General features: G+C 39.1%; 1 protein-coding gene across 1 annotated transcript; it reads left to right on the forward strand.

The window, feature by feature from the left end:
• The first annotated feature begins 4,100 nt into the window (after window positions 1–4,100).
• LOC144636814 (uncharacterized) lies at window positions 4,101–8,317 on the forward strand. Its single transcript, XM_078496017.1, has 2 exons — window positions 4,101–4,806; window positions 6,322–8,317. Exons 1-2 carry the CDS (start codon window positions 4,119–4,121, stop codon window positions 7,350–7,352), a joined length of 1,719 nt encoding a protein of 572 aa, XP_078352143.1. The 5' UTR covers window positions 4,101–4,118; the 3' UTR covers window positions 7,353–8,317.
• The last annotated feature ends 4,926 nt before the right edge of the window (window positions 8,318–13,243 follow it).

Consider the following 13,243-nt stretch of genomic DNA (forward strand, 5'->3'; position numbering starts at 1 on the left):
CTCATTAAAAACTAAATTCGCTCGCAAGAGTTTACACCTTTGAGTTTTATTGTTCGCAGGAAATTTGCTTCTTGCTGAATTTCATGTAGCTTTTCGTTAGTAAACTGAAATATTTTAACAACACTAACTTCGCTGAGTTACTAGCTTTCGATCTGGCCGATTGTTTTTCTGTAAGGAGTCTTAGTTCCTAAGATATTTCTTACTTAGCAAAAATTTTCACAAACAAAGAAAACATTACATCATTTTGGTTCTTTTGTTCTCGGAAGTTGGAACGTCTGAAAACACCTTACTTTCGCATATGAATAGCACGGAAACTTGTGAAAAGTAATCAATTTTAGTACTTTCCTTTAAATAGAGCTGTACTGTAGCTGATTATTGGCTCTCTCCTGACTCTCGAAAGTCAATACGAATAGAATAGCTGGAATAGAATAATGAGAATGTTTCTATTGACTCTCGAATACGCTAAGTAAGAACTTGTAGCAGAAGAACAACTCAGAATTAAACGTTGTTAACCGCAGAATTTTTGGCTCTGTCATCCTTCTTTATTTGTCCCGCTACAGATCTGGTGGAGAATTGGCCTTATTGCAAAAACGTTGTCATAGAAAAAAGAAAAAAAAGATAAATAGGAGTTAATTACCTGTAGTTAAGTACCGTAGATAACTGCACACTTTGATTCCACTTTTTTATGCTGAAAGAGACATGCGCGGTGCATTGATTTATTCGTATTTTGAGGCATTTTGAGGCCATTTGTACGAATAAATTTCATGCATGCGCTGCTTAATTTACAACAGACAAGTGTAATTATGCCTCAAAATGTTCAGAAAAGGTAATTGTAAGCTAAGAAAACGTTCTATGATCGGCACAGTGTTCGCAGTAAAAAAAAGGTAATAATAGTTTATTCTTACTGACTAAACGTCGTTCAGTATGTTTAATTGACTGTTTGTCGATCCAGACAACTCCAAAACACATGTGTGATTTTCAATTTTATTTAAATCTTATTCTTATTTAAATATAAAATCGTTAATTTTAGTTTATTACAATGTAATATTAATTTCTCTTAGGTAGGTAGTTAGTCACACGTACACACGACCCCTCAAGCATGTATTTGCTTTAAAACAGATCGTAGTTAAATAAAGGTTTATTATTATTATTGTTATGTTCTTTACGTAATGTTTGCTTAAAGTCCTTAGCGCCGAGACCAAACCATGGTCCTGGGGAACTAAAGGGTAGCCAGTTTTTAGGTTGACAACACCCTCCTCAAAATATGCGCTGTACCCAGCAAGGTTATCTTCTGTAGTTCACTGATGCTTATTTGGCCGGGGATTCTTCCAATATAACTCTCTAGTCCCTTTTTGATAGCTCCAAGTGCTCCAATGATAACTGGTATCGTTTCCGTTCTCATGCCCCACACTCGGCTTGTTTCGATTTCCACTGAGTCCTTATACTTAGATAGTTTTTCAGCGACTTTCACGGATGTGTTTTTGTCTGATGGTACTGCCATGTCAATAAATTTACAGGTTTTCGTTTCGTGGTCTTTAATCACTATATATCTGGTCTGTTGGCTGTTATTTTCCTGTCTGTGTGTATGGGCATGTCCCATAATATTGTGACATCCTCATTTTCTGTAACTGTTTCCGGTTCATGGTCATACCACTTTCTGATGTCTCTATATTATAGTTATAGTTATAGTTATAATTATTATTATTATTATTACTATTATTATTATTATTATTATTATTATTATTATTATTATTATTATTATTATTATTATTATTATTATTATTATTATTGCTGTCAAGACACTACAGCAGTGCGTGCGAAGAGAAACCAACGAAGCGCTTCAGACTAGGCTTGGCAATGTCAGGGAGTCTCTACCTCAGAAGACACAACGAGCCATTGATCTCGCAACCGAGAAAGGTGCTTCTAACTGGCTCACGGTCCTCCCATTAAAGGACATGGGCTACAACCTGAATAAAGGCGAGTTCCGAGATGCTGTAAAGCTCAGGTACGACTGGGAAATTGACGACAAGCCGACAGTGTGCGTGTGCGGTGACGCCTTTACAATCGATCATGCAATGATTTGTAGGAGAGGCGGATTCATAATTCAGCGCCATAATGAACTCCGTAACCTCGAGGCTGACTTGCTTAAGATGGTCTGTAATGATGTCGAAATAGAGCCCGTCCTTCAAGAACTGACTGGAGAGAGGCTACCAAGCGGCGCTAACACAACGCCAGATGCTCGCCTAGATATACATGCCCGGGGGTTTTGGGAGAAGCAGAGATCCGCGTTCTTTGATGTGAGGGTGTGTCACCCCAACGCGGATTCCTACAAGGACCAAACCCCCAAGCAGATATACCGTAACCATGAGAATGAGAAGAAGAGGGCTTACGCAGACAGGGTTCTTCAAGTAGAACAGGGAACTTTCACTCCATTGGTGTTAACATCCACCGGAGGAATGGGCGAGGAGTGCAAGAGGTATCACAGTAGGCTTGCAGAATTAATCGCCGCAAAGAAAGGGGAGGATTACGCAACAACGGTGTCTTGGATCAGATCAAAAGTCTCATTTGCGATCCTTCGATCCGCCTTAATCTGCCTAAGGGGATCAAGAACTGTAAAGAGAAACAGGAACATTGACATTTATGATATGGACTTTCAAGTAGAGAATTCTCGTACTGCAATTTAGATCGAATATTTTTTTTTTTTTTAATATATAGTTCTTCTTTTATTATTGCTCTCGAAGTCGCTTTTACTTTTTTTCTACATTTTTAAAGACACTGTTTTTATTATTATGTAAATAATATGTTTATATATAAAGTTTCTTATTCGAATAGTCAAATCATTGTAATTCTTTTAGAAATTGGTTAATAAACTAATAAGTGTTTATATCTCCTTTTTTATTATTATTATAATTATTATTATTATTATTATTATTATTATTATTATTACTATTATTATTATTATTATTATTATTATTATTATTATTATTATTATTATTATTATTGACTAAGCGTGTACGTGATCTTGTAACTTTTCTTTTGTTGTTTCCAACACCCAAATGTCGTTTCTAGTAAGGATAAAGTAACGGAAATTGTAAAGCAGTATAAGTAGTAGATAAAATATAAGCGGGAGATCTCTATGGGCGTATTGTATTGTTAACGGTCATACAGATCGGACGCGAATATTTTATTCTACTTGTGAAATGAAAACAATAAATTGAATGCAAAGTATTGTTATACGAATCAGTAGAGATCTGTATCAAAAGTAAATGAATACTAATTAGCTGAGCAGGAGTTTGTATCAAAAGTTAATAATATTGTTTGATTTGTATTGGGGTTTACAATTGTGTACATGTGATCTGAGTACTGTGCTGGGATTGGTTTGCACCCTCATGAATAGTTAATAAATTTTACAAAGTTTAATGTAGTCTATTTGTAATGTAGTGTACGTTGTGTAATTATAAAGTAGTATAATTTAATTAAGCAAATTGTATTGTATATGATAAATGCAAATGCGGCCTAACACCACTGAAGACCTGAAAAAAAATTTCAGGCTCTGAGCGGGAGTCGAACCCACGACCTTTGCGTTGCCAGTGCAATGCTCTACCACTGAGCTATCAAAGCCACATGAGAGCGGTCGTATATGGGTAATCCCTTTATGGTGGACATGATACTCGGCCCAAGTATATGTGAGATAAATGAATGTGTGTCCAGCAGTAGCAGTGAAATATATATATATGATAAATGCAAATGCGGCCTTACACTACTGAAGACCTGGGATTACCCATATACGACCGCGCTCACGAGTATTCCGAAAGCAATCGCGTGTAATACGTCGTGTTGCTTAGCAACTCCTGGGGCGAAAACTGCGGGCTCAGTCACTTCTCGGAGAAGTGATGTCGCCATCGACTGGCACTTGTTCCCCAGACTGTGACCGTGAGATCGAAAGATGACGCTGGATAGTTTCTTTACCTGTGGCGCTGAATATTTCCTCCTGCAACCTCGGTTTTTGAAACTTGTTTGGAAGATTGCTTGACTTTCCACCATTAGCAGGAAAAGATGTTATTCGTGTTAATCCCTTGGTTTATTTCCACGGTTTACAGGTTTCAAGTAAAGGAAACATGCCTTTTGAAGACGTAATAAATAAAGTTGGTGAGGGCATTGCCGAAGAGAAAAGCAAACGAGCTCGGCTAAAAGACCTGGACTTGATTGTACTGGACAACTCGATTCGTGAGAGCACTGTGGGTCAGCTTCGAGGACACACGCTGGAAAACAAGTGGAAGATTTACAACGAGGTGAAAAAGTGCGGATTCAAGTTCATTGTTGTAGCAGCATTCTCGCACATGACACGCGTGGACGACACGTTCATCGAAGAGATTGTTGAAAAAAGTGAAGATGTGAGCAGCCTGTTCGCCTTCACTGAGGTAATCGAGTCGGTCAAGAATGGTATCCCTGACAGTAAAAGTACTCCAGTGGGCCTGAGTAAGATGAAAGCGCTTGGCTTGGTGAATCCCATCATCGAGATTGACCTCGCAACCGATTCCATCAACTGGGATGTCTTCACCGTACAGGATATGTGCCAGCTACTGTTGAAGAGAATTAAATGGAGTCTGATGAGGCTGTCCCCTGACTCCAAGATCATGGTCAATCTACGAGACTTCCCTGACGCTATGGTTTATCAGATGGAGCGTTTGTTTGCCGTTGTGGACTTCTTGGGATCCCTGTCTGATGACGAGCGTCCATTTGGGATCATGTACGAGGAGCCAACTGGCAAGTTCTTACCAGAAGAAGTGGGAGCTTGGACCGCGGGTAAGCTTTTGTTAATCAATAGTGCCATGTTATTATATGACTAGCTCCGTGAGCGGTCAAGATGAAACGAATCGCGTGCTCTGATTGGCTACCCGAGCGGTCAAGATGGAGCCATCTTGACCGCTCGGGATCGCCCGCTGTGTTCCCGCAAGCAAAAAAAAAACTTTTCTGTTCCGTCGACGCTACTACAAAAAGCTTTTCCGTCGTAAACTTGTGCTATGAAACCATTTACCGAAACAACACAAATATTTTCTGCCTGTTTCTAGCGAAAGAGAGTCCTATTACAAAGAAATAGGTCTTGAAGAGAACGAGAACAAACTAATTTTAAAAACAACAAATGATAACGAATTTCGTGAATTTTATTTGCCACAACAACCAGCTATAAATAGAAAAATTAAAACGCAAAGCGAATTGAAGACATGATATCGGTTTTGTTCGGCGGAAAAGGGAGAGAAGTCTGACAGTGACATACCTGAAGAATAAAGAATTCGGCAAACTTGTCGTCAGTTGTGTAAATCTTGATGGAGAAAGCGGTCGGCACGGCGAACCAGGCACTGTAAGCTTTTAAAACATCTTTTCACCAAAGCCTCTAACGCTCACGTCGAATAAGGTCGGGTCGAACATTTAAATCAATGATGTAGGAAAGTTCAAGCTCTTCCCGTGAATTTATAAGTCCCAAACGCTTTCAACAATCACAATTTCGATAAGACTTATTCGCTCGTGTCACCGTGACGGCAGGCTTGCACCACTAAAGCGCCTGAAGCGAGCAATACTCTGCAAAACGTCCAATAATCAAAAGCTGGCGGCCAGATGGAATGAACATTCTTGTTTAAAGGCTTCAAACTCAACATTGATTTGCAATTTTAGCCATTTCAATATCCTTTTGAGGGTTAAAAAGAGGTAAATTTCGCTGTTGTAGCGTCGTTTTATTTCGTCTCGATTCATTCAAGAATTTGACAGTCACTCGTTAAACTTTTAAACCAAAAACATGATTTAAGCGTGCGCCATTGAATGTGCATGCAACTGGCTTCCTTTTCAGTGCTCGAAAAAAGTCATATAATAAATCCTTTATTGACCAAGCTTGATCGGTCAAGAAGGCAGGATATTGGCCTCGTTCTTTTTTTGCGTGTTGATGGACCTCGACTTCGTCTCGGTCCATAAACACGCAAAAAAAGAACTTGGCCAATATCCTGCCATCTTGACCTCACGCTTGGTCAATAACCCATATATAACGGTGTCGTTGTTATAAGTGAAAAAAGAGTTTTTCTCTTTTAACTTATAGCTGCATGGAACAGTTGTTAAATGACATAAAAAATAACAGGACCCATTGCACAATAATGGAAAGTATCGCCCTTTTCTTAAAATTTGGCTCAAACAACCCACACAGTTAACCGTTTAAAAAAATACATACAAAAAGAATCTTAAAGCCATATCTTTAAGGACATGGATTTGCGCCTTTGTTAGGCAGCTTGGAATAGTGGTCCAGTTATAACAGGCCTTTTTCCTGTTATTCAGGTGTGCGTAAGATCATGGACATTCGTGGATGGTCTGGTCATCTTCTGGCTCATGTTCACAAGAAGTGGGCCCTCGGAGAAATGACACAACTTGAATGCCTTGTCAACGGAGCGAACGGCATCTGGGCGAGCGTCTGCGAAGAAGGAGCTGCTCTTGGTCACGCGTGTTCTGCAGTGACGCTGATGAACCTTGTGCGAATGGGCAACACTAAAGTCCAGGAGCGCTACAACTGCACACAGTTGAGGGAAGTCGCATCTAACGTGACTAAGATCACTACCGGGTTGCCCCCTCATCCAAAACAGGTCATCTATGGCGAAAGGGCGCTGGACTTGGCATTCGAATTCGGAAGCATAGCTGGTGGTACTGTCGGGGAATCCGATTTTGACTTGGCTGAGTTCTTTGGAGAACAAGCTCCGATCAGAATCACCACCCTGTCTTCCAGTGACATGATCTGCGAAAGGCTGGTAAACCTGTTTGGTGAGGATCCACAATTTACACTGGTAATGGCGGATAAAATGAAAGAGCAGATGCTTGAAGATCTTACCGGCAACAGAAAGGAAGAGTACATGAGTGCAGCAGGCCTTGCTCTCCTGTTTGACCGATCTGGAGGAAAACTTACGGGTAAGGTCGCTGAAGTGGTTAAGCAGAAGGAAGTTCATGATCAAAGTGAGCATGCCCAACAGCTTATTGACGAAGTACGCAAGATTTGGGACAAATGGGACATTGAAGAGGAGAAAGACGTTGAAGATCGTCTCAAGTTCCAGTCCTTCTACAATGGCTTTATGGCTCCATACTTTGGCTGTTTCAAGTGCCATGATACGCTAAAGGCGCTGAAAGCCATCGACATGGATGAAGACGGCTACATCGACTGGAATGAGTTCCTGCTGTACCTCACGTGGGCAATGCGTCAGTATCCCAACATCAAAGATGCTGATGAGCTGCTGTCAGTAGCCTTCCGTAAGGGGATCATCCCAGCCATGCAGGATGAACTGGTCGGGAAGAAGAGGAAGACCAAGGTGCAGTTCAAATGAAAAGCTGTCATGTAGTGCTATCACACGTCCGTTTATTACAGATCCTGAACACTATCTTATATCTGCGTAACCTAGTTTTGAATTAGGAATTTTACCAGACCGTAGAATGGATTTGATTACAATTTAATTTGCTCTTTGTATAAAGGGCTTTCATCTGATTTAATCAAAATTGATAATGTTTAACTGAAGCTAAGCATTTGAAGTTCTTTAGATTAAAGTGATCTACATCGGTAATTGTAAACCGCTCTATGGAAGGTTTCACGATTGCTTTGCGTCTCAAAATTGCATCACGAAAATGGCACAAAACAGTGATATTTTCACTTGAACAAGCCGAGCGACCTTTGTCTTGCACGGTATAGTACGTATTGAAGCTGTATGCCACAACAACTTGTAAAAGAGCCACTCTTAAATTGATCAAGAGGGTCATTTCAGACGTTTGAATACCCTCACTGCCCTCTCTTACCAATATTGTCAACATTTCTGGATTGCATTTAAATCTATAATGCAGCAACTTAAAGGGTTAAAAAGAGTTATTTGCTTAAGAACATATATTTTTTTAAGAAACATGCAATGTTGGGGAATGGAGTGTGTCTCAACAACAATAACAAGTGGTAGAAGTATTCATGGTAGCCTGTAGGTATTGTCCTTTACCTCGGCTTGAATGTTTCGCCAAGTTGATTTCTTTGAACTGGCGTATTTTAATTTTTGTATTTTTTTATGAAGTGAGCGTAAGTAGATGACACTGCAAGTTCTTATAAGCTTGATTCTTGATTCGAGAAGAATCGTATTAAGGTCATATAATTTTTAGGTTGTGTTGTAATCGTCGTCATTTAAAGACAGTTGTATCGCTCAGCAAACTTACAACAGGAAGGAAATAAAAAATAAGGGCGTGAATAGAGTTGACTGGTAATTTGTTTATGCTCTCTAGCTCCAGATCTTTAAATTTTAAAGTCACTGTGATGGAATTAAAAAATAACATTTTGCGTTTGTAGACATGCTTGTTGAAGGCACAAATGTAATAACTGGTCACAAATGTAATAAAGGTCACAAGTGTAATAACAATTGGTCACAAATGTTTAATAAAGGTCACAAGTGTAATAACAATTGGTCACAAATGTAATAAGGATCACTCAGATTTAAAAATTAATCCGAAAGGTAATTTGAACTATTTAAGATGTCTCATTGTGTTTGTTATACGTTATACTGTCACAGGTTTTCTCCCCTACCTTCTTGCTGCATGCTAAATAAGGGTAAAAACAATAGAAGAAGCCTTGTCAGGGCGGCCAAAAGGTGACCGCTAAAATAATAAAGGTTTTCTTTACTGTATTGTACTGAGAAAAATTTCCGGTTTTGATGCCTGGCCGTCTAATGGGTGGCCGCTTAATGACTGGCCGCTTAATGGGTGGCCGTTACATAGGTGCTCGACTGTAATTGTTTATTCTTGAATCATTGAAGTGATTGTTCCCAGTGAGGATGACTTCTTGACTTAACCTACTTAACCCTTCATTTCCCAGGGCACCGTGACAGCAAGAATTTATTGATGTGTTTACTTTTCAAGAACTACAAAATAAAACGTAGGACTGCAACAGCCACGGGATCTATATTTTTTTAAAAAGCTGGCTTACGTGATTGATGACAGGTTTACTTTTGTGTTTCGATGTGATCAGAGCCAACTGCACGAATGTACTAACTTTTAGTACATTTTAACTTAAGTTAAGTTTATTTAAACTACCATTCCTTGTTTCAGTGCTTCTTTTTTGCATCACGTACCAACGAAAATTTATATTGGAACTACTATAAAGTAAATCGATTCGTTAATGGAATTTCAACTCTTAGATTCGACCGAGATAGCAATAGCACGTGGACACAGTGTCTGACACAGAATCCCCGCTGTCTTAGATAGTTTGGACCAAGTTGCATTGTTCTGGAATTCCGTCCAAGATGAAGTCTATATGTTTACTGGTTCTGGCTCTCTTTGTCTGCTTCATAGCCCTTTCCGTTGTTTTTAAAACAGACGTTTCCGGGAAACCCCTTCATCAGTGTAAATATGATGTAAATATATATGATCATATTTACACTGATGAAGGGGTTTCCCCGAAACGTCTGGTGTTTTTTTTAAACAACTATCTATGCACTCCAAGAACACTTATTGAACAAACAATTTCTTCAACTTGTTAAGTTGTTTTTTCATTTGTTTTTCATCTTTGTCAAGATTCTTAATACATTTGTGATTTATTACATTTGTGACCAATTGTTATTACACTTGTGACCTTTATTACATTTGTGACCAGTTATTACATTTGTGCCTTCAACATGCTCAATCATCTGTACTTACCAGTGACTCCACAAATGTCCCATACAGCAATGAAAAAGTACAATGCAACATTTTAAATGGGGCTTCCCCGTTGGGGACTACGAACCCATACCCCGGCCCATACTCCATCTCAGATTAAAATAGTTTAAACTTCCCAGCCTTGAAACTGTATACCCCATCTCAGACCGGAAGTGAAGAGAATGATTTGGTAGATTTCTCCACATTACCAATACAAAATATTTTAAAACAACCTGATTTAGATAAGCTGAAAGATAATAAAAGCGGAAAGGTATACCCCACCTCAAATTAAAAGGACAAAATTGGATCTTCATTTCTGACTAGACCTGGAAGGTCAAAACTGGTACCAAATCCAGTGTCATATACCGATATGCTGCACATACCGTAAAATTCCGGTTATAAGCCCTGGGCTTATACAACTTCGTAAGGGGTTTTGTGTGGGCTTATAAGCGGAGGGGCTTATATCCGGGAGGGCTTATAAGCCGATTTAAAAAAAAAAAGGTCTTCGAAACGAGCCACGGGAGTGTTGATAGAAATACATGCATAATAAAGCAACATTTAGATAGATTAGATAGATAGATAGATAGATAGATAGATAGATAGATAGACAGATAGATAGATAGATAGATAGATAGATAGATAGATAGATAGATAGATAGATAGATAGATAGATAGATAGATGGATGGATGGATGGATGGATGGATGGATGGATGGATGGATGGATGGATGGATGGATGGATGGATGGATGGATGGATGGATGGATGGATGGATGGATGGATGGATGGATGGATGGATGGATGGATGGATGGATGGATGGATGGATGGATGGATGGATGGATGGATGGATGGATGGATGGATGGATGGATGGATGGATGGATGGATGGATGGATGGATGGATGGATGGATGGATGGATGGATGGATGGATGGATGGATGGATGGATGGATGGATGGATGGATGGATGGATGGATGGATGGATGGATGGATGGATGGATGGATGGATGGATGGATGGATGGATGGATGGATGGATGGATGGATGGATGGATGGATGGATGGATGGATGGATGGATGGATGGATGGATGGATGGATGGATGGATGGATGGATGGATGGATGGATGGATGGATGGATGGATGGATGGATGGATGGATGGATGGATGGATGGATGGATGGATGGATGGATGGATGGATGGATGGATGGATGGATGGATGGATGGATGGATGGATGGATGGATCGATCGATCGATCGATCGATCGATCGATAGATCGGATAGATAGATAGATAGATAGATAGATAGATAGATAGATAGATAGATAGATAGATAGATAGATAGATAGATAGATAGATAGATAGATAGATAGATAGATTATTGATATTCTTACATGACAGTCTAAAAACTGAATTGCGTAAAAATTTACAAAGAGATAAATTATTAAAAATACAACTATTAAAATCTATTATAACTATATTAAAAATACAACTATTAAAATCTGTTATAACTATATTAAAAATTTGCCATAGAAGGAAAAAAGCTATCTTTAAAACGATTGGTTCGAGCCTTACATACTTGAAAATGACGTTGACTTTTAAGGTTATACATATTTAAATTTTCCTGTGGTAAGAACTTATGTAATTTATGGCTACTATCGAGCATGATCTTATTGAAGAGTTTCTTGCACAGGATAGAACGTCGTTCCTTTAGGGAGCTTAGATTGCAACTTGATAGGATATCCTGATATGACGCTTGTGGATCGATAATAAATAGCGCGCGTTTCTGTACACGTTCTATATCGTCGCTTAGGTAAGCGGGAAGGCTATGGTGAAAAGCCGGCGCGCAATACTCTAGAACTGGTCTTATGCATGTACAATAGAAGTTAAGAATGACCTTTTTTGAGACACAAGCTCTTTTTAGTAATTTGATGAAATATAGTCTTTTGTTGGCCTTCTTTATGATTTCCGTAACGTGGTTATTCCAATGTAACGTATCGGTGATGGTGACACCTAATATCTTAACACTGTTGACCAAATCTAGATCTAAACTATTAATCGAAATGGGAGCAAAAGACTGTTTAATTTTCTTAAAGTCTATTTTTAGCTCTTTGCACTTGTCCACATTAAGTTTAGCCCCGTTCAGTATTGTCATCCGGCAGAGGGGGGCTTATAATCGGATGTATTTTTTTGTTTCCAGGTAGGTGAGCCTAGTAACCGGGGGGGGGGGCTTATAAGCGGGGGGGCTTACAACCGGAATTTTACGGTGTGTAGATTACTTTAAAGCAAGTGCGATGTACGGATTTTTATTCAAGAATTGCAATACTTTGGAAAAACGAAAGAGTGTGCAAAGCGAACGAGTGAGTTTTCCAAAGTTTTTCAACGAGTGAATAAAAATCCGTATCCTAATGTTCAGTGCAAACCAGGCGCCCATGACATGGGCCCCTGGTGCAAACCAGCATTATCGTTTGTTCGCCAACAACGGATATGTTTTTAAACCTTTTACAATGTTGGCTTTAATCAATATCATTTCTAAGTTTGCTCTGATTTCATTTGTATTTTACCACTTTATTTAGCAACACTAATTACATTATGTACATGCAAAATTGAATATCAGTAACGGTTGTTTAAAATAATGTTAATTATTTGTATTATTAAATTTGATTGAATTTGTAACAGGATCATTTCTCTATGTAGTTCTATTGTTGCCTCATAGTCTTTTATGGTTTCTATAGAAAAGCATGTAATTTGATGAGCAACTAACCCTTTAGAGTCCGCTTGCTTCGAATTTTAGGTAATTTAATGAAAGAAGATGACTCATATTTTCATATATATATATTGCGCCGTAATGACGTCATTGATGTTGCTAACGACAACCAAACGTTGAAGACGGTTTCAGCCAATTAAAATCACAAAAGGACGTTAAAATTATGTCATATTATGCATCAGTCAATTGAAATCCCGGCCCCCTGACCCCCGGGACTTAGCGGGGATTTAACGCACTTTTAACGGCACGTTAGCCCCGGTGGGTGGTGGATTTAACAAATTGTCAGAAGACCGGGGCCGTAGAGCGGTGATTTAACAGCACGCGATCACCTAAAGCGAGGACGACATCCAGGATTTAACATGAAGGCCTAATGTTTTCCTCAATTAATGTACGTTATGAGGAATTTGTTCTAGAAAGTCTTAACGCCTCTCCCTTGTAAAGCCTTTCGTGATGCCTGGTGGGTGACACGAATAGAAATTTGTGTATTAATACGCCTCTTAGGTTGGCAATGTGTTCGCACATCAAGGATAGACTCCTTGTGGAATCTGTCATCTTTGTACGCTATCGTATCCGTTTCTGTTTCTGACGTGAATTTATCGTAGGGTGAAAACTGTTTGCCTTTAGCAGGAGCCCATGCTGCCTTTAGAAAGTATTTTGTCTCTACCTTTCAAGGAACTCTTGGTAATGTCAACGAGTCAAGTTTTAGAAACACCCTAGAAAGAATGTCGTCAATAAATCGCTTCCAAAGGAAGATTATTGCTACTTTGTCTGAGTATTTTGTGTTCTATTTTGGCCATAAAG

This window comes from Oculina patagonica, chromosome 13, assembly GCF_052425735.1.
Source record: "Oculina patagonica isolate OP01 chromosome 13, crgOcupat, whole genome shotgun sequence".
In the NCBI taxonomy this organism is placed as follows: Eukaryota; Metazoa; Cnidaria; class Anthozoa; order Scleractinia; family Oculinidae; genus Oculina; species Oculina patagonica.